This window comes from Columba livia, chromosome 5 (assembly GCF_036013475.1).
Source record: "Columba livia isolate bColLiv1 breed racing homer chromosome 5, bColLiv1.pat.W.v2, whole genome shotgun sequence".
NCBI classification, from domain to species: Eukaryota; Metazoa; Chordata; class Aves; order Columbiformes; family Columbidae; genus Columba; species Columba livia.
In genome coordinates this window covers 12,362,693-12,388,576 of record NC_088606.1, presented here as the reverse complement: position 1 = coordinate 12,388,576, position 25,884 = coordinate 12,362,693, and the positions used below count along the sequence as shown (strand labels likewise).

At 38.4% G+C, this 25,884-nt stretch overlaps 1 protein-coding gene across 4 annotated transcripts in view; it reads left to right on the top strand.

The window, feature by feature from the left end:
- The window catches only part of PPP2R5C (protein phosphatase 2 regulatory subunit B'gamma), an 84,857-nt gene that overhangs the window by 28,298 nt on the left and 30,675 nt on the right, over positions 1-25,884 (top strand). For 3 of the 4 annotated variants that reach the window (XR_010472756.1, XM_065063464.1, XM_065063465.1), the window contains exon 4: positions 23,087-23,286. Coding sequence is in view for 3 of the 4 variants with exons in the window: in XM_065063464.1 (XP_064919536.1) it covers positions 23,087-23,286 (200 nt within the window). In the remaining variant the exon portion in view is untranslated. Of the gene's footprint in view, positions 1-2,227; positions 2,560-23,086; positions 23,287-25,884 lie in introns of those variants that run through there. The other variant, XM_021292367.2, reaches the window with a different exon arrangement.

Here is a 25,884-nt window from a genome sequence, read left to right as displayed (position 1 = left end):
TAATGAAGTTACTCAAAATAATTCAACTTACGTACATATTTTCCTTTGGTAATAAATCAAATATTTTAAGGCTGAAACAGAGGGAGGGTATTACAAACCTGAGCAGAATGTGCCTCTCAACCTGGACAACTGGTGAGAAGATACCCTATTTGATGAATGAGCAAAAGGTCATACAAAGATGGAAGTTCTTCAGCTCCACTAGCATCCTGTCAGAAGCACACTAGAAATATACTTGAATTATGGCTGTTTGAACTGGTTTCATGGTAGTGTATGAAGTACTGGCCTGAGATGTAACACAGCCCTGCAAAGAGGAAGAAATGAGAGCAGGATATGTGTGTCTTGCAAGAGAAAACTTGAATGTGACTGAGTGTTCTGCCAGCACTACTGCTCATGTTGCGAATGTCACGTTTACTCTCTTAAGTGAAGAATGTAGGGGGGTTAATTCTTAAACCATTACCTAAAATTTGCTTATGAACCTCCAACTATTCACACCATATTTATTTATAAAATAGGAAATGACACTGTAACTAAAAGAATATTCCCTTTTTGCCCTGTTGTGTTCCAGTACAGTAGTTGTGTGCCATTGGACCAGCAGTCTTCAAATCCATTTTAATCTTTGCAGGGAGTTTCAATGAGACAGAAGCAGCAGTTGCTCATTAAAGAGAGGAGAAGAGGTAGAACAGCCGCTTCTTAATTATATGTGGTTCCAGATAAACTGGAATTTAAACCTAATTTTTGCTGCCTCATACTGTGCCTTATTTACTGTAGAACAGTCTAATTGTACTTTAGATGGGGGGAAAAGAAACAAAATTTGCACCTGAAAATACTGCACAAAATTATCCAAGTTGTTCTTCAGGTTTTTTCCTCCTTCATCAAGATCTTGTAGAAAACTTTGTTTGAGGTCAGTCTTGTTTATGTTTGTAAATCGAGCTTTCTTAAAGGCATATCTCTGTGGTAGCTTTTTGTTTTATAAGACTAACTCCACATCTAAGGTAAACCCAAGGGATATACTGATATAAAACATGACATGTTTGATGATATAGCTACCCTGGTTTTGCCTAGACTGCAGGACAAATGATTTGAATCTCTGTAGTCTTATGGAGAAGTTTTTAAAAGGCATCAGAAGTTTGTGTAGTCCATTTTGATCTCAAAAGCAGGATCAACTACATTTGTATCCCTTGTTATGTTTGGCCTACTTAAAAAGAAACAAATTGCACTAAACAGAGCAGCTTTATTTATTTTTTAACTGAGTAGTATTTTCTACGTTGGTCATCTCTGGGCTTTCTCGTCAGGTTTATATCCTCCTTCAACTGTGACGTGCAGGAGATGCTACTTCAAATTGGGTCTTGTCAGCAATCAGTAAATTCAATTGATTTCTTCATGTGTCTTATGGATAGTATTCCTCTTTTTGATATCCCAGTTAGTCTTTTCCCTTCATCAAATTCAATAATATTTAGTGCAGCTCTAACTCACCTTTCACAGCGAACTATTGTAGTGTGATATAATTTTTTAACCAGGTATGCATATGTCCTATAATTTGTTTTTGTTCCAAATTTTCATGAGCAAATGAACTAATTGAAAGGTCTTTTTTTTTTTTTCTCTCCATGCACTCCTTTCTTGAGCAGCTGTAATTTACAGCAGTGTCATAGATGAGGTAATCTCAATATTTAAAGGTGCCACACTGGTACAAACAGGATTTGGGAAGAAGGAAAGATGTGGAGACGGTACAAGTATAACATTGCCTGTTTCTCTGCACATCACCCCCAGAGGTGCAGTACCTTAGAGACGAGATGGTCCTTCACATAGCTCATAGTGAAAGTAAATGTGCAGATCTCGTATGATGAAGAAAAGGCTGCTTACCACTAACAATTCTCAGTGTAAATCACTTTCTAATATGACTCTTGAAAGCTGAAGTTGTAGATGCTTCTCTTAGTGCTGTGTTTTTCCGTGGTCAAGTGGAACTGCAGTTTGCTAATTCTTGTCAGCCTTACTGAAGATGAAGCTTTTGGCTTTTTCAGGAAAAAAAAAAGAGGCATGTGGTCTTTCTAGCAGGTGTGTACTGAATATTATCTGCGGTGGAAATATTAATAACAGAGCCGCAATGAGATCTTCCTGGTCTTTAAAGGAAAAAAGGCAGAGGAGCCGTCACCCCTTAGGCTGCGCTCTGCCAGGCGCGGCTGCTGCTGGGGGCGGGAGGCGCGGGGCTGGTCCGGGCCGCTCCCGGGGCCGGCGCAGCAGCGCTGGGCGCGGTGACAGCCCCGCACCGGCCTCCGCTCATTTGCGGCCTCCTCGGTGTCATTTTAAGTTGCTGCCGTTAGCCAATGGGGCTCCGCCCGCCCGCTGACATCACTAACTAGCCAGTTCCCTCCAGCTGCAGAGCGCTTCAGTTTCTGTCTTTTTTTAAACTAAAATGGAGGCTGGTTTCTTGCCTTAAGGAATACACCGCCTTGCCTGCCGGAGCCTCGATGTTGACATGTAACAGAGCTGGCAGCAGGATGGTGGTTGACGCAGCCAATTCCAATGGGCCGTTCCAGCCCGTGGCCCTTTTGCATATTCGAGGTGAGTTATTGTGCGTGTGCGAGTGAATCGCGACCCTCTGCCGAGCTAATAAATGGCTATTGTGGTGCTGGCTGAGGGGAGCAGGAAGGCCCTTTGTAGCCCCGTCCCTGGCGGGTTGTTCCAGCTGCAGGAAAAACGGGGGAGATCAAAACCCGTTTGCTGTTAAATGCGTTGGGGGAACCTTTGAGAATTCGTAGAGGCATTGCATACATAGTTAAAAGCAGGTTTTACTGCTTTCTGCTGTAGCTCTCCCATCCCCCTTTCAAGCTGTGGTGATGTCAAAGGATGTGAAGTCACTACCCCAGAAAGGTACAGAGTGGGGGGAGGGAAGAGCCAAGTTATGCCTATACAATTTCTATAGAATAAGGGCAAACATTGGCTGTGCTTCCAAAGCCTTTTTTGTGTGAATCGTTCAGATAGAGCTCCTTTAAAATCCTCTGCAGCTTGTAAAAGAATTGGGAGTGTTGTTGGGGAAGAAGAGGGAGGGAAGAGACGTGACATTTATTATGAAAATATCCTTTATGTATTCAGAAAGCATTTCCTAGAAGAGATGCGGTTTGGATTTAACAAGCAAGCTCTTATGTGCCTATCGTTTTGAGCAGTTTTGAATGTTAAATTTCTTCACATAATATATTGGCTTCGGTTTATAAAATTAATGCATTGCTAATCTACGTTTTATGTAATTCAGTGGGAAAATACGTGTTGGTATGACACTTCTGCATAATACTTACTGTGTGTGACTGTGGAGCTTTTTCTGTATTTTTGCATTTTGTAAAATTTTGCATTGCTATGGGGTTTTTTGGTGTATTTTTATGCTGGCTGTTAACCAACCAAGGTGGCTTTTTTTAATGTCTTCCTTAAGGTGGTTTTGGTTTAAACTTTTTATGAAAGCAGAACGTGCATTAGCTGCGATCAGCACATCTTGAACAATGGCATTTATATGCAGGAAACACAGCTGATACCCTTCTCAATTACCTTTGCTTCTCAGCTTTCACTGGTGTAGGCTCAGTGCTAGTACTGAAAAGAATATTTTTTGTTAGTATTCAATACACTGAAAAAATTTTGCTTTGAAAGTTTAAAAAAACCCAAGTGTTCAGAAGCCTGTTCCTTTTAAGCAGTAATTCTGGTTTTCATGTCTTAAGAAATCATGATTTCTCTTTCCCTTTTAAAAGAGCTGTCTCCTTCTCTGTCTCAAGTGTGACTGGATGTATTCTAGAAGACTCTGATTTTGGTCTGTGGGTGGGGGGGAATGTGATAAAATCCCTAGAGTTAGAATAGGGACTGTGCTTGTTGTCAAGGGAATATAAATGCCACTGCCTGACCAGTAGACAGGCCTTTGCTTTTCACTCTGCAGAAATCACCCTAATTCTCTGGTAAATGATGCCTTCTGGAAGGGGAGAAGCACCATCTTTTAAAGGTGCAAGTCAGGAAATGACTTGATGTTGGAATCAGAATGATGAAATGTTATAGTGATGAACGACAATAATTATTTTTTCTCAATGCGATAACAAGGTTCTTCTCAAATTTATCATCCCTGTGTTTGTTCCAGTTAAATACATAATTGTGGAAACAGCAGATTTTAAAAACTGTTCTGAAATTTACATTCCTAAGACCTAAATTTTTGGTGCACTGGAGAATAGAGGTTAAGGGGTTTTGTGGTTTGTTCGGTATTTGTTTTTTGGTTTTGTGTGGTTGGGTTTTAATGGTTGATGAGAGTGGACTTTCTTGGAAGCAATTAAGGAATAACTCAGGTTGTTTTGCATCTCTCAAGTGGTAGAGAATTAGATAGGTCTCTCGTATCAGAGACAAGAGAAGTTTCTTGATGCTGGGAGAGGAGAAGCGTATCCTCTTTATCTACATACATAGCAAAGCTGCTGTGTTTTCTGGTGTGTACCTCATCTCACTAGCTGCTCTGTTGTGGCCAGTACTGATCTGTCTCCAAAATGAAACTTGTCAGAACAATGCATACAAAATTAATTGCCATAAACATGCGCTGGTAACTCTGAAGCCTAATGAAAAATGTTTACTGTTGTCCCAATCCATGCTACTTTTAGTTGTCCTTTTAGATCGTCTGTTGCAGCATAGGATTAAATTTCGAAGTGGAAGTAACTCCTTTGCATCTGTAAGAGTTAAAACTTCAGTGTCAAATGGGGGTGAGGGGAGCATAATCCCCTCAGTTGTTTCTAGTAGTTTTAGTTTGTTGTAACAGAGAAGATACTGCTTTATCACTAATTCAATATAATCTTTAAAATTATGAGATTATATTGTATTTTATTTTACCCTTATATTGTAGCTACCATATTTGGCCTCAATCTTATTTTTTAAAACGTTGGTGAAGGCTTGTGGACTACGCTGTCAGGACTTCTTTGAAAATAAAAACTGCAATCTTGCTTTTGAAGTGAATTCTAAAGCTCTTTCTGTACCTAGACCATGTGGAATATGTAATGTTTGCAGGATAAAAAGGAAATCTTCTGATCTGGCATGGAATTGGAGCTTGCTCCACTTCCTTCTGCCCCTCCTGAATGGCAGACAGCTTTATTGTCTGGGCTGCTTGCAGCTTTGCCAAAACAACACAGTTGGAAAAATAAATGCAGGTGGTTTTTAAAAATACTGTTACAAGTCTTGTGAACAGGAAGTTGTTGCTGTCACTGGTATCTGCACCAGCACCAATGAGGAGGAGCAGGAGATATTTGTAGGATAGGAGGTGTCAGGGCTCCAAACAACCCATAGTCTGCAGTTCATTTGACTGCTGGTGCTCAGAGTCATCTTGGATATGGTGCAGCCGTGGAATCGTGAGTCAGACTGCCGTGGAGAGAGCCGGGAGAAGGCTTGTGGGGGTTCCCCTTGCACTGGGGAGTTGTCTGGAAGCTCAGACCCTTGGCTTTGGTCATCGCTTCAGCTAGGTTGCAGCTACTGGTTATCTAGCCATGTACTTCACTGATGTAGATCCTGATGTGTTGACTACCTGACTTGGTGTGCCTCTTCACCTTGGGCTTGTTCAGCAGCCACTGGCCTGTTGGCTGACCCTGATCACTATCAGTACACCTGTTCTCCTTTCTTCATTCAGGCACGGTGAGACTGCCCTTTGTCACAACCATAGGCTGTTGGCAGTTGCTCAAGACCAATGTGTAGAAATCAGCTCTGCAAAAGATTACTTTGAACCTGTTTCTGGAAAATACCAAAGCACCGAAAGGGCTTTAACCACACTTGGAAAATTAATGACATGGAGCCATAACTGTATGTTAGTTGCTTGTGCTGAAATTGGTGGCTCAGTGAGAGAATTAGTGAGCCCTTGATTATTCCACCCGCAACAGGCTTTCCAGGAGATCTGTGTTCTGCTACTGCTGCATTGATCTTTCTGGAGTACAAAGATGGTGTGTAATGATCAGCTGAGCTGCTTCTCACTCATTATCATGGTGAACTGAAAACTTACCTTGTACTGAAGCAATCCAAAGCTTGCAATAAAATTAGAGTTTCAATTTGAACAGCCACTGTGGCCATGGAGTAACTACTGTGGTCTGTGATTCTGTAGCTGACTGTGAAGCAAATGATGGAGCCAAAGCAACTGGTCAAGGGTCATCTGCATGGAGAGCTCCTTTAGGATCTTTGTGCATAGACAAGTCACTAGCTATGAACATGTTGTTAGGACAGCACAGAGGATTATTAGGTATTCCATATTTAAGGTTTTTTTGGGTTTTTTTTTTTTGGTCTGCTTTTTTTTTTTTCCAACAAGGAGAGAAGCAGAGCTGGATGGTGTTTCCATGTTTTCAATATGTGCCTTTGTCCTTATGGAGCCCTTCTGGCAGCTAAATCCCTGGGGTGGTGGAAGTGCACTCCAGGCTGTGACAGGAGGATCCACATAAATTAGATGAGGCTTGGGGGAAGGAATTGGGACCTTTTGATTTCTATCTCAGCACTTCAAGCAAAGAAAGTGGTTGTAAAAGCAGCATGGATTAGGACAAACAGTAAATGTTTGTCAGTAGGCTTCAGAGTTACCAGTTAGTATTTTCTGTTGTGAGCTGTTTTGCTGAAAACTGTAGCTGGAGTGCAGAGTGCAGTTGCAGGTAGAAAATAATAATAATTTGTTCTGTAGGCACATTATAAATGTTTATTCATTGGGGGGGCACACATTTTTCATTAGGAATACAGTTCAATGCTGTTAACAAAAAAATTTAATACTGTTATCAGGAATGTAGAAAGTAGCTCAAATGCCAGTGTTTTTATGAGCTAAAGACAGATATTTGAACAAAATATACATAAAACTGTGCTCTGATCTACAATGGCAGGATTAGCAGAATACAGAAGTTACTCTAGTGACTTAGTTGCTGACTGACTGGGATTGGTAATGTCTGTTCATGCTTTTAAAAAGTTATTTTCAAGATGTTTTGCAAGACATACTGAAAGTTGTGTGGGAAGGAGGGTGAGAACACCCTGATGCTGTCAGTTCAGACTGGTGCTTCCTGTAGGCCGTAACCTCTTTCAAATCTCTGTGTCCATCCTTCTCTTCCTTCCAGAGCAGCAATTTTTTTTTTTTTACAGATTCAAATTTGTCGTTATTTAAGTTACTGAAGATTTTATGAAAGATGATTTGATTTTTTTCAAAGATGATGTGATGTTAACTTTGTCCGTTCTTTCTATGTGCTCCTCATATGTATTAATCTGGAGTGAGTTATCATGAAAGGTAGTTGATATTCTGTCTTCACAGTGCTTTTCTACTGTGTATGGCTAAAAATGTTCAGTGGTAATGCTTTTGTGATGTCAATAACTGACTATTTAGACAGAGATTTGCGTTCTTGTCAAAACCTGATGAAAGATGGTTTGGGTTATGTGCTATCATAGCATCAGGCGCCTGTTGGTGTTGATTGCCCTGAGCTTGGGCCACCTTTGATCTGGAGCTGAAAGGTTACCTGGTCACCATGTACTATTGTCAGGTTCTTAAAGCAATCAAGTGCTATCCAGCTATTGCAAGGTACATTTCCACTTCCTTTATATTTTCATACTTGGCTGTGAAAGGTCAAGTCCCTTTTGTCAATGTGTAAACATAGTAAACAACCTTTAAATGAGCTGCATATTTCATTTAAACCTGAAGTATGCATTTTATTTCTTAAAGGAAAAAAGCTTGGTACTTTCATATTAGAAAGAAACAAGCATGTGGGTTTTTTCCTTTAAAAACAATTGGCTTGATACTTCTGTCTAACCATACTGGTTAAAAAATCAAAGTTCTTTGCAGGAATTGTTTCTGAGTTTAAAAAAAAAAAAGAATCCATTTTGTAATTAAATGGGAAGCAGAGTCCAAAGCTCACGTTTCTCAGTTTGGTCTGTGTTACTCCTGTATGCGGAACAGTAGCTGTTGTTGTAATGATGTACAAAGGGAGGCTGAAAGAGCTGGGTTGGTTTGGTCTGAGGAAGGGAAGGCTGAAGAGAGATGTTGTCTTCAACTGACGGGAGGATGCAGAGGACAGAGCCAGGCCCTTCTCAGAGGGCCGCAGTGACTGAGTGAAAAATAACTGATACATGTTGCAACACAGCAGATTGTAATTGCATACAAGGAGAAAAAAATTTCGGTGTGAAAGTGGATAAACACTGGAGCAAGATTACAAAATGGGCTGTGAAACACCTGTGCTTGGAGATACTTAAAACTTGACTGGACCACGCCATGAGCAGCCAAGTTTATCCAGCTCACCCTGCTTTGGGTGGGGGGCTAGACCAGCAAAAACAAGACAGTCCCTTCTGTTGAAAATTATTTTATGATTCTGTCATTCTTTGTTGCACATGGGACTGATAGGTGACTGGCCTTAATGTCACTTAATAAAATTACAATATCAAGTTTGATGTACTTTTTGAATTCAAAGGGCAGTATTCTTATTGTAAATTATGGTGTTGTGCTTATTTTTTCCTTTTCCACTTCGTTACCAAGGCAGACTTATTAATATGTTTGCTGCCAGCATGCCTGTTAGTAGTGCTTTTACCTCTATGTTAACTCTCAATTTTTGGTGTTACAGTCTTTTAAAATCTTACCATGGTTTTTTTGCGAACCGTTAAAGATGGGTGACTGGAACCACATGCAGTATTAAAAACATAATAAATAGGCACTCTAAAAGGATGTTTCGTTCATTTCTTAGTATTCTGTTAGCAGTTCGCCAGTAGTTAAATTGTGGCAGATGTGTTTTTTATAGAACACACAACTCTAAAAGTATCTTCTGAATAAACTAGTACTCATGAATGTGCATTCAGCTATTTCATCCATGTTTCTTTAAATTTATCACCTTTGGAAATATCTATTTGTTTGAATTCATTTGCTCAATATGATGATATTTTTCTGTAGGTCTTTTTAAACAAGCTTTAAACTGACAATGAATACTGCATTAACAAACCGTGTGACCTTGCTATTCATCTTCTGAGGTGTTTATGAAAATGTTGAACAGTGTCATTTCTACCACAGATCCTTACAACATGTTTCTGGTAATCTTCCTGCATTATAAAAACAAAAACATTATGTTAAAAGTCTAAAAATCCAGGATTGATTATCATTTACCAGAATTCTGATACTTTCCAAGAACTTGATAAATTTCAAGCATGATATCCTTTACATGTGCTCAATTTGCCGTTTTTGGGGGTTTTATTATGGTCTGAAACTGGTCTATCCTGACTATGAAAGCATACCTAAAAATCTCAAAGTCACCTTTCATACTGTTTTTTTGCTGTTAGCGTATACTGCAGTGGAAAATGAATCTGGTTATTCCCTCTGTATTTTCTGTATGATGATAATCTTCACTTTCACACGCATCTTGTGGGTGTTTTTAAGGATGATGAACTTAACTCGCCTGAGCATGTATGTTTATTTAAATATTAATTTCCTTTAATCCTTTAACACATTTAAATTTAGTGAATGTTTAAGGTACAGTGACTCTTTGTTGTGAGAAGTAAGTAAAATCTTCCTGGGAAGGTACGTACAGTAGACGCCTTAATCATTTTCTTCAGAGATGCTTCCATCACAGTGATGAACTGTGATAATTCTCTTTCAGTGCTTAAATTTAAAAAGTTACAGCTACTTGTAGAATTTCACTTTAGTTTTTACTTTTATGGAAATATTCCTGTGCAAAAGACCTTCAAAACTTTTTTTTTGCACCCTTGCCAATCTTCTGAATGGGATTTCCTGTGTCCAGCACACATCTTTTGTCTTGCTTGTGGGTCATAGTTGTTGGTTTGGCATGAAATGGATAAACCTCAGCTGAGGTTTAAAGGAGATGAAAATGCTTGCTCTTCCCTGTTTTCCCATATGAGCCAATTGTAGTTTAATAATTGAAGAGGTGAGAATCAGCTGTGTGTTAGGGCTGATCCTGTGCCTTCCTACCAAGCCACCCAGAGTCCATGGATACTCAGCCTGACTCCTGGAGCTCAGTCATCCACCTTGCTCATAGCAAGTTCTCAGCCAGTGCTGCTCTTTAACATTGCTTAACCAGTTGTACACAGAATCCTTTGAAACCCGTCCACTGATCCTTTCTAGAGGTGTTGCCTCATAAAGAAGAAACAAAATCATCTTCCTCAAGAACAAGCAGCAGTTCTACTCTTAATGAAGCTAGGCCTCTCGTATCTATAGGGTTGTGTAATGTTTACTTAGAGTTTCATCGATTAGTATTAGATACTCACCTGAATTGTTTAAAGACTGATATTGGTACAAATGACTGTGTTATTGTATAGTCTCTTGTATGATTTTGGTAAGTTTTTGTGTGTTTTGAAGGGCATCCAGACATAGCCACAGTACACAGCCAGGCATAGACTGATGATGGCTTTTTAATGGTGTAGACTAAAGCAACTTGGGGGGAGTGTTTTTAGTACTTGACCATGAGCAGATTTAAAGAAGGTTGCTTAGTTACTACTCCTGCCACATTTAACGCGGTGACATGCTGATTGACTCTTCAGTTACTGTGCATAACTTTGTATCCGAGGGTGTGTTTTACCTTGTTACTGCTTTTACTCTGTGTGCTCTGTCATGCCTCCTTTTGCGTTATTTTTACCTTTGTATGGATCGTTTGCCTGTATGAAGAGTGTATGTGTAAGTTCTGCTTCTGGAAGCAATGAGGATGTTAAGTGATCACACTGTACTTAGAACTACGGGTATGACTGTAAAATGGGTCTGGATGGGACTTTTTGTTGAGCTGAAAATTCCGTGAGATTACAGGAAGGTAGACAATTGGAATTTTTTAGTTTTACTGACTCATGGTGTGGTTTGCATACCCTTTCAAGGAACCTAAATTATATTGCCATAGATGTGTATTTTGCTCAATTATTATTTATACATCAAAACATTCTATTTTGTGATTGTTGCTATGAAGGACATTTTAAGATTAAAATTCAGTGTTACCGGTTTTTGAGGAAAATTTTTATTCCCCTTTCTGTTCAAAGCTTTTAATAATTGATTTCAGCTTCAGCTAATTCTTTCCATGTGCTATCAAATATTGTTAGCTGTTGAAGCCACATTGTAAAGCATGCAAATTTGAGCAATATTTATTAGATACAGGAATATTTACATCACATACAGACAAGATGCTCCTCTGGTGGTGACTTTTATATTCCGATCTTCATGCCCAAGATAACACCCCATACCAGTGAAAGCGCGGTCCTGACAGCACAACGGAGCCCGTGCTCGGCTTCTGCCCGCATCCTTGCGTCTCCAGCGATGAAACTGAGCTACATGGTGCTCTGAGTGCCTCATGTTTTAAAGCCACATCTGTACCTCTTTTAGTCCATTCCACTTCCCTTAATGCGTGTACAGATAATGCAACGCCATTTCTGCTATAATTGGCCAATTAAGTTTTCTTTTTCAAATGCAGTTAAAATTGGGGATGGGATCTGACTCTGGGTTGTTATCAGTAACAGAAGGGACAGTTCTATGTCAATTTTCTTAATTGTTCATGTAACTGATAATGATCTGAATGTTCTGAAGTAAATATTTTATTTTTAAATTACACAAGGAAGAATGATACATGAAAAGTGAAATTTGTAAAAGCAAAGTAAAAAAAAAAAAATCATTTGGGACTTTTCTGGTGGCTTGTAGCAGTCTACTAATTTGAAATACTTTTTAAGCAGTTTCATGGAAGGTTTTTAATTTGTATTTTTGGATTGAAGGTACAAGCTGTGCATCTTCACACAGCCTGTAGAACCAAATTCTTATATTGCTTTTGCATTTAACGTTTTCCTGAAACATTGCTATTGTGCTAGGTCATTTCTTTTGCCTGTGTCACGTCACGTGAGGTGCCTAAATTTCACAGGCATATGGGACTAAGGAAGTGTTGCTTATGCCAAAAATGAAGAAGGCTATGCACTAAATTGGAAAGTATGGTTTTTCAGGGAAAACAAAACAAACAATCCCCAAACAACACCCCTCTCAAACAAATAAAAACTCACAGGGGGTGGGACTTACTGTCTATTTAAATTTAGTAAGAAATTGCAAGAAACCCACAAAAAACATCTTGGTGATACTTTTGCATCTCTTGTAATGACTGCTGGAAGTTTGAATGCTGTGTGGCAGTTTAGGATGATTTTAGCTGTGGATCAGCCATTCAGGACTTCAGTATGCATCTCAGCTAAGAGTTGCCCGCACTGTTAAAGCTCTTCCTGCGAAAAGACTTTTCAATAGACTTGCCCTATTCCCCATTCTATTTTGAATTTTGAAAAGAACAGGGAGTTTACAGAGCTGATTTAGTGTCGTCATCAAAGAAAGGTAATGGGAGTGTTTGTTAATTTAAAAATAAATGTTAGCTTCACATAAGCTGGAAAGTGCATACAGTTGTGCTTGTAACTTCCCCAGAGTTCTTGCAGTGGGGCTGTGCATTTGGTTTAGGTCACAATAAGGTGTGAAACACTTAAGTCTGACCATAGAAGACAATGTGGGGTGCTTCTCTTTGTGCTTTCTAATGTATATTGTCACCTTTTTCTAAGCCTATGCATGACCCAGCATTCTTCAATGAATTCTTGTGATATCAGTGCATAATTATTCTAAGTGTTATAATTAAATTTTATTATTTTGTCACTCAGAAGCATCCAGCAGAAAGCAAGTGGTGACCCCCAGGCTTTAGTGTATGTACAGAGAGAGAGGAGAGGCAGCAGCAGGGGGTTACACTCTGGGGAAGTAACCAAGTTAATTCACGTTCTGGTATTTGGTTGTTGTTTGAATTATATTTATAATAGGTGTGTGACAGATAACGTTGATTGACAAGTTAGTAACTCGTGAGCGGTATCTGACTGGAATGAGGTTGGTGTGTGGCGTTTGGGTGTATTTCAGAAACAGCACTTCTGCTCGCGGCAGATGGTTGGGCTTGATTAGCTGATCCTTATTTCAACCAAGTGTCCAAAGTGGCAGAGTTTAGACAGTGGTTCATGGGTTTCTTCAACTTACATTGTATAAATCTCCTTCTGAATTACACCAAGCACTTGAATTATATTCTGTAATGTAACTGAAGTGCACATTTTTTTTCAGATAGATTATCATACGTATTTAAAAACAATTTTAAAGTTTTCAAATGCAGTTGTTGCATAAGTTTGGGTTTGTGCCATGAGAATGAATTCAAGTACACTGTAACGGTTTGGAAACTGAGGATTTTTCTCTTGGGTTTCTAGTAAGAGCTTTGTGTTTAAAAATGGGTTTTGCTGTCACATTAACTGTGTGTGTGCCAAAAAGCTTTACTGAGAGTTCTTGATCTGTTTCATTTCTCTAGTCTCTTGTTAAGACTTTTTTTCTTCCGCTGTCTATTTGATTATCTTCCCTGTCAATTTTCTCCATAATTTTCAGGTGGTTTTTTTATTTCATTAGCTCAAGCCCATTTCAGCTTGTTTCACTTGTCATTTCCTGTATGAGCATTCCTGTGTTCCTCTTTATGGTACATTGCCTTTAAAGTATTTATACAGTTATCACTTTTAGTCTTCACTTTCTATTTTTAAACCTTTTATATAATAAGCTATACGTCCTTACTTATCTTAAATATTATTACAAATGTATTCTTAAGGGGCTTTATAAAATTTCTTCTAAGAAAATAGTTGACTTCTGATAAAACTCTTTGTAAAGCAGCAGCTTATGTGCAGGGTGATACCGGTCCACTCTTGAAAAAAGAACAGATAATTAGGTGCACAGATTATTCACTGTTGATCTACTTTTATCATCATTAGACTTACGATGTGTATGTGGAATGTTACTGGAAGTAATTTTAGTGCCTTGGGTTGTTTACTATGTGAAAATTAAGCCAAATATTATAAAAAGAGAGAAGGCTTTTTTCTGCTTCCTTACCAGTCAGTCCTTAAAATCTCCCGTTTTAAATCTTTAATAGTTAAATGTCTTTATTTGGTTTCTCTGTTCTCAAAACCGCAGTGTTATGTAGGTAGGAGATGGGTGCCACCAGCAATAGCCTTTAGCCCTGGACTCCCCAAGGGCTGCAGCTTTCACAGGGAATTAGTGCTGTGAAGCACCTGGTTTGAGCTTCACTCCAGGACTGACAAAACGTGCTTCTCGCTCCTTTCATGCTTTCTTAAGCTGTGGGGGTTTGGGGTGGTTGCTTTCCAGCCCCCCTCCCCATCTGATAATGGCTCATTTTGATTCTAACAGCTCTTAATTGTTTTCCAATAAATTGAAGAATATGTTGCTTTAGAAGTATCATAATCCAATGAAAAACTGCTCATTTGAATGAAAATTTAGCTGAAAGATTTCTTTATGGAAAACCCCAAAATTTTAAATATTGTGGACCTTTCTACCTAAAGAATTCCATTATCTTGCTCCTGCCTCCATTCTCCTCGCTTCTGTATTATGATTAAGACTAGTTTCATATACAAACTGGTGGAATAGTTTTTTAATCTAAATGGAGTTATGACTGGATCCAGACTGCAGATACGCATAGAAGCATGTTACTTTATTGAAAACGTATAGCTTGAATGTCCACTACTAACCTGATCTCGTTTGCTGGAAATAAAGCTTCTTTAAATAAAACCACTGGAGTACCTGAATGTCCAAAAATTTGAACTACTTGAGAATGAAATGCAGCTTGCTTTTGAATTTTTGGTAGAAAATGCGTCTCGTGTATGATTTAAGCATTGTGTTTAAACCTTACATTCTGTCTACACATAGGGAAGTAGTTCTCATACTTTGGGTGCCGGACTTTCAGCAGCAGTTGGGAGCAGTGCAGTTTCTCCAAGTGCAGGGAAGTGAAAACTGGCTTTTATTTCCAGTTACAAATTTGGGTTATCTGAAGAACAGCCAAAAGGTATTTCTGGCAGCAGCTCAGTTCCTTGAAAGCAAAGGAGCGAACACAGCCAGTAAGTGCAGCTGGGTCTCTCTCTCCAGAATGCCTGGACTTCGGCTGAGCTCTCATGGTGCTGATAGAGCAGCTGATGGAGACAAGGGTCATGTGTGGGGATTTCTGGTCACTGTACAAGTTCTGCTTGAGATGGGGAACTTCCCTTGTGCATCCACCTGCTGTTCTCAGCTCTCCTTCTAACTGGCATTGAACAAAACAACTTTACTATGATAATAGCCGGTTGGGATAATAGGTGTTTTCTTGTAATCCTTATGGAAGCTCTAGGTACCTGTGAAATGTTTTGTTGCTGATCAGGAGTTGTTTGAGAATTGTGAGCTTTGTTGTTGTAGATCCAATGGATAGTCCATCTAATCTTCAGTGCTCTGTTTCTGATGGCAAATGTGTTAAATGTTTAAAAAAAAAAAAAGGTTGTTGACCTACTCTATGGGAATGTTTACAAGTTTCATACATGGTAATTAGTGAAGGACCTTAAGCTTACAGCTCAGTTCTTTTAGAATAAGCCTGCATTCATTTATGACACATTACATCTCTTATGTGTGCATCCCTTTATCTTTAGTAGGGAAATAAAGAGCGGAAGTTTGCTCCTCTTCTATGCTACTTAACATGTTTATATATTGTGCTTTCTCGAGTGTAACACAAGCACTTTTTTTTCCGTGAGTGTTCCTGTGGCTTTGGTCACTGTGATAATTTTTCTTCCTTTAAGCATTTCTCTTGGCAAAGAAACGCTTCTACAGGATCAATAATATTCCAAATAAAACTATATAAACAGTAGTACGTTTAATGTATTTTCTCTTCCAATGTATGCATGTAACAATATTTGCCCGCCTTGAGTTATCTGCAGCCAAACTCCCACTCCCAGGGTTGCTAGTTATAGCATAAAACGTATTGCATGTTGTCTATAATTATAGTACTTGTATTCCTTGAGTTTATTTTTAAGTATTGGTATAAGTAATGTCTTTAATTAAGCTTTTAAGCATGAATTGAAAGATTCCAATGTCGTGTATTAGGATAGAATACTGCTAACTGGGAGCGTATCGTCTCTAAGTAGTGTTAATTTTCATCATTATTTCAACACAATCACCAAAAAGGTAGTGAGTTTGTGTCATCCTTTACCCCAGCCAGCAACTAAGCACCACGCAGCCATTCGCTCACTTCCCCTGGTGGGATGGGGGAGAGAATCAGAAGAGAAGAAGTGAGAGAACTTGCGGGTTGAGATAAAGACAGTTTAACTGGTAAAGCAAAAGCAAAGCACAACGCGGAATTCATTCACCGCTTCCCATCAGCAGGTGAGCATTCAGCCATCTCTAGGGCAGCAGGCTTCCATCACGGGTACCCATTACTTGGAAAGACAGATGCCATCACTACAAACGTCTCCCCTTGTCCTTTTCTTTCCCCAAAATACATACTGAGCATGATACCGTATGGTGTGGAAATCCCCTTGGTCAGCTGGGGTCAGCTGTCCTGGCTGTGTCCCCTCCCAGCTGCTTGTGCACCCCCATCCTGCTCGCTGGTGGGGTGATGCGAGAAGCAGAAAAGGCTTTGACTTTCTGTATGAAACGTCCCTGTACTGTCCACACTAGTTCCAGCACAAATCCAAAACATAGCCACGTACTAGCTACTATAAGGAAAATTAACTATCCCAGCCAAAATCAGCAGTTTGTCAAATAATAGATGCAATAACAATTAAGTTCTGTAACCCAGGAAAGTATTCCTTGCTTTGGATTAGGATAGTAATTTAACAGTTTCAAAATAAGGTAAATATTTTAAATGGAATTTTATCAAGTATTAGACAAGATTTTGTAATTTTCTAGTTTTCTGTGACTGTCTTGCATTATTCTCTAAGTACCTTGACGACTAGTTCTGGACAAAGTGCTAATTCTGATAAATCCATGTTTTGACAGATTATGTCCTTTTTTTTTCCTGTGCTTTGTAGTCCCTCTGACTTTGTCTGGCAATTGCAATTTCTTGTACTCAAAATTTTGAACTCTATTTATTCTTTGAAAAAATCTTGCCACGGTACTGTCAACTGAAGTGTCTGAGAAAGCATTGCAAGGTATTGCAGCTACAAAGTACATGATCTTAAAGCTTTGCTAAAGCTTTAATGCTGCTTGTTTTTCCAATGGGCATCGAATTTGAAATACACTAATACTTGGGTTTTGACCAGCAGAAGGGACCTCATTATCAATATACTTGATGATATGTTCTGGGTAGTGCCCTAGTTGACAGTTCAGTATTGTTTTTCCATGCCATTATAAGCTCTAGCCCTCTGGTAGGTTTACAGAGACGTTTGATGAGATGCATCACCTACTTGCAATCAGGAGTGACCTTCCATGCGCAGTTTTGCTCTATACTCTTGTCTTAAGGAGTCAGTTACTTTTAGCATGTGATTTTTAGTTAGACTTTGTGACCCTGTTTTTGCACGTGCTCCTCGTCTGTATGATGATCTGTGTGTTCTTTGACTTAAAGCTCTGCGTGTGTTCGTGTATGAAAATATCTAGCTACTCATTTAAAATGAGAGGAACTTTTAAAACTGGTGTGTGTGTACATAGTCTGATGGGTGGCTATGGATATTTAATAGTTTTAAAGAAAAGATACCTGTTTTAATGAAATGAGGACCTGTCAGCTGAGTAAAACTGATACCTCCACTGAGCCTTTATATATGAGAAGGAGCTTGCTCATACATTTGAGGTGATTTTTATCTTTTCTGTGTATTTTCTGCAAATCATCAACCATATCTCTTGTTTTCTGCTTTCAAAATTATGTAACATAGTGAGTTTTACTGACCACAAATTGTGTTTTGTGGTAGAAGTCGTATGAACTGTTCTTCCTGTTGGGACAATACCTGAAAACTTTAAACTTCTTGCTTTATTTCAGTTCCAGTCTGGACTAGAAAACAGCTGTTTTGTGTGACATCTCTGGTTCACCTATTTACCTTGCCTGGCCTTTTGTCTTCCATTCAGCAACTATTAAATTACACCATTGTCACAGAAAAATGGGCTTCTGTGAAAAGGCAGGAGATGGATCAATCATCAATACCCAGTTATGACACAATTGCAATGCAAACCCAAAAATCTAATTTTCATATTTGAAGGAACATAAAAAATACTATCCAGAGAACAGCAAGTTCTCTTCAGTCTTACAGTGCAAAAATATGCATGCAATATTGAACATATGTTCAGGCTCTTAAAAACTGAACTTCAGTGTTTTCTGGTTTACTTTTTCAATTTTTAAGTTTCTTTAACCGGGCAAAATTTTTTTTGATATGAAGACAGAAAAAAAATCTTGATTTGTTAGAATATGTCTGTGTTTAAGTTCTTTAGCTATGCTGCACCTTAAACCCCTGTGGTTTCTCAGGGTGCCACAGTCTGTCTGTCGGGGGCTCCTGGGTGCAGAACGGTGCCACGTCCTGGCTGAGAAGCGAGTGAGGACACAGCGGGGAGTCACCAGCCTGAACAGTTTGTTCGCAGTGGGCACAGCTGGTATCAATTATACAGTGCAAGGAAACTTATTTTGTACTCATCAGCAAGTTTAGGCCACAGTCTAAGATGATTTTGATGGTTTTAAACTGAATAGTTACTTCTGTATCAGTACCATTAAAATAGAAGGGGTAGAGTTTGCATCTGTGTCAGTTGTGTGAGTTGGTCTAACAGTTATCCTGGGACTAGAAGGAACAGAACTCAGAAAAACCTAAGCAAGGCAAAAAGCTGATCCCTCGGGTCCAGGGGCTTACCTTGTTATCATAGTACGTACCTTCTTTGGTACTTTTTCAAGTGTATTTTTCTGTCTCACAAAAAGGACAGTAGGATGATTAGTGCAGATCTCAGCATAAAATAGAATATTATGATATTTGTATGAATCTTGGTCAGGAATTGCTGGACATCCAATTCTAATGTAAGAATGAAATATTTTGTGATTCTGAAAAAGTATATTCCTGTTCCAGTAGAAGACCAGAAACAGTACTTATTTAAAGTATGATTACTGATGGGGATTGTGTTTGGATTGAATAGGCTTAAGATCATACTAGTGCTACTGTTTAGAAACAAATTATGTGAAAATGATGTCAATAATGGCTAGAAAATAGAGGTGTGGATTTGGGGGGGAGGGTGTTTGGTTTGTTTAAAAAAAAATAAAATTGCTCTAGATGTAAGCTTTGGAGTAATTGTAGGGAGTAGTGTCTGAGTAACCTTGGCCTTCCCATGGTCATTGGGGAATGGAGCACCAAAGTTGCTCAATTATGGAAAATATTCCCTAATGACACACTTTTAATATGTCAGTTAACATCTGCAAATTGGAAGCTGGGGGTTACCCCTTCAGTTTGAAGTGGAAGATGATGTAGAAGTTGCTGTGCTGTGAACTGAAAGAACGTAGCCAGATAGTTTCTGGCACATGGCTGAGGATTAATGATTTCTTGGGGTGTCTCAGGTTGCTCTGCATGCATCCATACATTCTCTGCACAAAAATTATGGTCTACTCGGGTCAGCTTCTTAGACACCTCCTGTCTTCTGTCAGACTGAAGTCATCCTTTCAAACCTTAAAAGTAGGGATTACCTTGATTTGACAGCAAGTGCTCCAGACAAGTACCACAAGAGATTTGAGGTCCAGACAATTGAAAGCTATTGGTGAACACTCCTAAAGTGGGGAGTGGGGGTGAGAAACCCAAATAAACAAAACACAGTTCCACAGAAATAGGTGAAGTTCTTAATCTGTATGAAGAAGTTCTCTCTCCTCTAGAATAACAAGGATGACTGAGGTACTTAAAATAGTTAAGCAACTTCAACATAAATGGTGAGAGAGGCGGTTTGCCCTGTGAGGGTGTTTCTTGACCCTCTTAGTTGTCAGTCTTTAACTTCTAAGATTAGTAGTAATTGCTGTTTTAATGTTTCCTCTCCTTTCAGGTTAGTGTACTGTAAATCACCGTAATTGTGTGTCCGTTACTTGTATGGTTACAGCCTCTATTTAAGCTTCGGATTTTGTGGAGTGTACATTCGCAGCACAGTATCCATAAGTGAAACTGGCTTGTTAACCTTCAGGTTGAACCGCTTCCCATTTTTCTGTTTTACAGTTAATTGGGAAAAGGTAACCACTCCAACCACTTTGTGCATCCAAGAAGTTTTACGTTCAAGCCATATATTTGGCTTTCAATATGCAAACTACTTAATTAAATACTCTTTTTCCAGGATAAATTATTAATTGCTATAGTTTTTAATCCAAATAGACAAAAGCATGTTTATTGGGATACAAAATTTGTGTGACTTAAAGTACCTCTGACTTGTTCACAGCACTGGACAGGAATTTTGGTTTATTTGTCAAAAAGTTGTTGCTCTGTTTAGGGACACCTGTCATTTAGCACCTTCTTTCTAGTTCTTGAAGCCCCCGTCTCAGGTGTCTCGGTGACACTGAAGTCTGTAACTGGTTATGGTTTCTTTCATGTATGCTTCATTTTTATTCTGTATGTTCTTCAAGGATGTTACTTTACAGGGTGTTTTGTTTTTCCTAGAGTTAATCTTCAGAGCAATTCAGTGTATGTAACCTAAAAAAAATGCTGATAGTTTTAAACCAAATATGTCTAGGTTTATTATAACAAAATCACTCTTGAAAGCAACTTCTCTTGGGGAGAGAGGAACTACTTCAGCTTTTGTTATCTTGAGGAGGAGTTTGTCAGGCACTTAAAGGAGAGCAACTTACTGTGTTAACTAATCAGCTGGCCTGTAGACATCACAGACATTCAGTGTATTAGATCATACGTGCATGGGCTCGGTTGTGTGTGCTTGTATTCAGTAGTACCACTTGAAATCCTTTGTTTGATGGTAGCTCCTGCTGCTTGGGTTTAAGAAAATTTTAGCACTTCATGATACTCTAAGAAGAGTCAAAAACTGGGAGAGGTGGGAGCAAACTGCAGAAATAATTACAAAGGCAATCTAGTCTTACTCTTTTTTAACGTGCTATTAATGTTTTAGCAGTTCATACCTAACAATAAAGGAGTCATTATGCAGAAGCATAAAAAGTGTTATGGTGTTAATTTACACAAGCTTTCTGTGGTGTATTCACATTTCTTGTCTGAAGACTAGTACTACAGTTAATTGGACATGAATTTTTGCTGCTGTCAAAATATGGTACCGATTTCTTGACCTCTGGCCAATTACATTAGAATTTTCAAAGTATAGACATACACGGCAAAACTTTCAGGATCAGGACCTTAACTTTCAAATACTTCGATGTCTAATTTCAAATACTACGATGTCTAATTTCACATGCATTAGTCATCTTAGCTACTCATGGAATTGCTTAAGCAGAAAACAAAGCACATGCAGAATTTTGTGGCATTGAGGCTAAAGCTCTGTAGAATTTAAAGGCATAACTTTTGTTCTATAACTGTTGAAATGTTAGCCATAGAAGCTATTTTAATTTGTCAACATATGTTTGTAAACAGCAGTCTGGTGTTACTTCTTTCTTAACAGCAACCTAAACTTAAACTTCTCCATCTATATTTGGACATGGTGATTTAGGCTTAGTTTAGTTTCAAATTGTAATTGGTGGATCTATGTTGGTGTGAGTATACGTCTAGTTTTTTGAAGATTAGTTATTTCAGAAAATACTGATGGTAAAAGTAGTGCTGGTTTGCTTATTAATTCAGTATATTAAGTTTGAACTGTGCAATCTAATTTCACGTCACATGAAAGTGCTGAATAATTAATTACAGATGATTAGCAGAGAGGATTAAGGTATAAAGCACAGAAAGTGAAAATTGTGAGGTAAAAATTTTAACTTTTTAATAACCTAGATATTTTAATAACCTAGAGTCTGGCTCTCAGGATATCTGAAGCCTGTGAGATATTTTTAATAGGTATCACAGAAGAGATAAATCAAAATAGTTTCTTATCAGTTTGCCAGACTCCTGCAAGTGCTTAAATAGATGGATAATAAAGTCTAACACTTGTATGTGTGTCGAGGGTTAGATTGTGGGGTGACAATAAAACCCTGGCAGATGTATTGTTAACCCCCTCTTCCTCCCCACTTCCCCCTTTTTGCCTCTCCCTCTCCCCCCTTCCCACAGGCGATCAGGAGGGAAAGAAGGACAGAGAGAAGAGAGTTGGAAAAATTCACAATGTTTTACTAGTGCTACTAATAAGAATAGAGAAAATAATACAAAATATACAAAACCAATCTTGAAAGTCTCAGCAACTGCAGAGCTGACACATGAAATCCTGGACTGGACTCTGCAGCCAACCGGAGCTGGATTCAGTCTCTCACTAGGCCTCAGTTCACAGGGACGACTAGCAAGGTCCTCTCCTAATGTCGGCCATAAGGAAAAAGGGAAAAGGGACGAGATCCTCGTGATCTCCCACTTTTATATGAAGTATTCACGTGAATGGAATGTTATACACAGTTGGTCAGTTTCTTGCTCACTTGTTTCTCATTGCCCCTCTTGAGAGATATCCATCCATGCTTATCAATAAGTTTGCATTCCATTGCTAGGTTTACCAAAACATGTGTCTGGTTCTCCAGGAAAATGCAGTTAATTTGAAGGCTTTAGCTGACAGGCAAAATTCACTGAAAGAGAAACTTGTTTTTAACAAAACCAGGACAATGTGCAAAACAAACATTGAACACAGTGTTACAAACTGACCCAATAGCTGAAGATCCTAAGTGTGTCACTCCAGTTTCTTTAGATATTTCTTATGTTGCTGAAGTTAAGAAAATCTGGAATGGTTGTACTGTGCGTAGACATGGTGACTGCAGCCTGTCATGTTGTAGGAGGCACTTAATGTGAAAAAGGGCTTCATGAAGTGGCAGCTCCTGGGCTTAAGAAGTGGCTCTGGCTTAAATAAAATGCTGAAACTGAAGATCCACTCATTTATTTCTCATATTATAAAAAAAAGTATTTCTGCAAATATGACATAATAATTTTTTTTTAGACAAACTGAGCTGCTTGGGAAATTCCTTCAGATGTTTTTTAAGTATGTATTTTTTCTATGAAGTACCTATTTCTGGCAAAGGCAAGTATGCGTCACTACTGCAATTTTGTTGAATCATATACAGTGTGTTTTACTGGGGTTCATACTCTGGACTGTTATATTCCTGAAAGTTATTTGAAGATTCAGGAAGTTCGCTTGTAGTCTGAAACATCGCTGTGCCTGTGTCTTGGGAAATAAAAATGGGGAGAAAAGTTTGCTACAATATAATTTATAACCAGTTTTTTTTCTTCTTTTTCCACTTTTCAGATGTTCCTCCTGCTGATCAAGAAAAGCTTTTTATCCAGAAGTTACGACAATGTTGTGTACTTTTTGACTTTGTTTCTGATCCACTAAGTGACCTAAAGTGGAAGGAAGTAAAACGAGCAGCTTTAAGTGAAATGGTAGAATATATCACACACAATCGCAATGTGATTACAGAACCTATTTACCCTGAAGTAGTACATATGGTAAGTGATTTAACAATGGGAAACATTTTTGACCTTTTTTTTAAATTCACAGTTACTCCTATCAGTTTTATTTTAAGAAATCATTCTGAAATTTTCGAAAAAGTTCAACTATGTTTTCACATCTGCAAAACAGTAATATAACAATGCTTTTAAATCCCATTGCTGCTGTTGGTTCTGTTTTTCTTCAGATAAAAACTAACACATACATGAAAGAGAACCAAATTATGGTTTAAATTGGTAAAAATGAAGTCTTGTATTAAAAAGAAGATTGCTTTTTTCCACACTTTTTTAAATAGATGTTTATAAAAATAGAGAGGAATGTTAAATACATCCAGCTGTTTAAAAAAAGGTAGATTTCAAAACTGAAAATTGAAAAAAAAAATTAGAATTAAGATCACCTGTGCAAGCTTGATGCTTAATTTATGTAATCCCCCTCATTGCCAGTGATTGATTTTTCTTCTGTATTCAGAGGTGAGGATGAGAGTCGCACCTTATGTAGTACACCAGATGGCAGATGAGGATTCTGCTGGAACAAGGAGTGCGAACTGTTCAGACCTGCGTTGTTTCTCCCTGCTCACTATCCAAATCTTAGCCAGCTAGCCCCACTTGTTTTTTCTGTTGTGCTTAAGTCCGCTCCAGAGGAGGCCGTGAAACTGTAAGAGGGTCTTTCAGCTCTACTTGCAGTGACCAAACACGAGTTGGCTGGAGTAGCAGTCAGGTTGAGGTCTCAGGCCTTTTAGCTGTTGTCTGCAATACACTGAGAACAAAAAGCATCTTCTGAAATAGCTGACTGCTGAGCCTAGAAGAAACTCTTGACGGTGTGTGGTGTGGTGGTTTCTTCCCAAAACTTTATAGCTTGGGGTGAATTCTCAGGGGGATAAGAAAAGTGTTTCTTTAACATAAATATGAACTCAGTCAAATTTTGAGGTCCTCGCACAGATCAGACTTTGAAGCTTCTTCAAAGATTCTAAGGATTTATAGTATAAAAGATGTTGTTTATTCTGGAGATTGCTTGTTATCTAAATCGGCCATAAGTGTTTACTGATACAGAAGTTATTTTCATGAGAACTTACGAGTATGTGAGGATTGCTTACAACTCTACATGTCAAACACGTACATGAAGCATTGAGGATGGTTAATGAGGAGATGTGGGTATCATGGCTTTTCCCATGTCTTGGTAGTTAATTTGTATCATTGGTTTTTGCTAATTGATTGCTTCTTTTGGAATAATTGACAGTGATGAAAGGGGAGTTATGAGAGTTAAGCTTGCTGAGTCTCCACTTAGGTAAAATGGAGTTCATGGTGAGTTCTTGAGTATCTGTGTCAGACATTAGTGTTTGCATAAGAAGACTTAACTGCCCATAATTTATAATTTTTGCCTTATGTGTCTGCATTATCTTATTCCAGTAAACATTTGTGGCCAGAATACATTTGGCTGAGGAGAATATACATTGTCTTCACATTCAGATGCAACTAATGGTAATAAAGGCTGCACTTCGATGAGTTCATAAATCTTGGTGTAGAATTTGGCTGCTATCTTAATCGCCAGCATTTTGCTGGGAGCACGCAGCATCTGTTTGGCAATTATGTCAAATGACTTTAAAATGCTTTTCATGTGCAAGATTCTAAAGGGTGTGGGATTTCCTTGCTGGTTCTTACATGATGCTGTGATAGACACTGTCAGTGAGGGCACCGGAACTATTATTTTGAGGTTAAATTCAGATAGCAGGTTTTTTTAGGCCACTTCTATGGAACAATTTCTTTTTGGTCATCTGTTCTGAAAGTAATGTATTCCTCCTGCAGTAGCACTGTCAGCCTCTTTCTTTGAGCCTTGTACATATAGATTGAAATGTACTTTTGCTAAATTCTAGCAGTAGATTTCAGTTAATTTTGTGTATTTTAGGGAAAAATAAATCTCATGTCTCTGTGTACTTCAAGAATCTTCCAAGACACATAAGTTATGCTAAGTTGTGTGCTGTTACTTCCCTTGAATTATATTAAGAGGGAATAGTATTTTCAGTAAAATTGTTCAAGTGACCAAGAAATAGTCAATATTTTCCTTTTCAATAGCTCATAATCTTATTTCTTTCTGATACGAGAAGCATCTACCTTATCTGGTGGTCCTGTATTCTTTACAATTATAGTGTTCATGTCGTGTCCATCAGCTCCACCCTCTTCCTTTTTTTGCTTCAAGTGCCCTGGCATAATTTATAGTAAGATCTTGTCTTAAAGCTATATATTAATGTAGTGGCTTAGTTCAACTATTTAATGTTAATCATAAGTTTCCTTTTCAAAAGATATGAGAGAAATTAATTTCCAAGATGGATTCAGTGTTACTCTCCAGTGTTAGTGCAAGAGTTTCTTCTCTTTCTTCCTTAAAGAGCCAGCTGACATGTTCTTAATTATTTTTTTTTTTGCATTTGTACATAAAGATGTGATGGGAAAGGAAATGTTTTTATTAAATGGTTGTATAACAAGTTCAGTTTCTCAGTTATGATATCATAAGGTTGGATTTATTAGCCTCAGAGCAGGAACTTACCTCTTTTCAAAACCATAAGCCATGCAGTCAAATGTCTGAGTAAATCTTGTAAATATAAA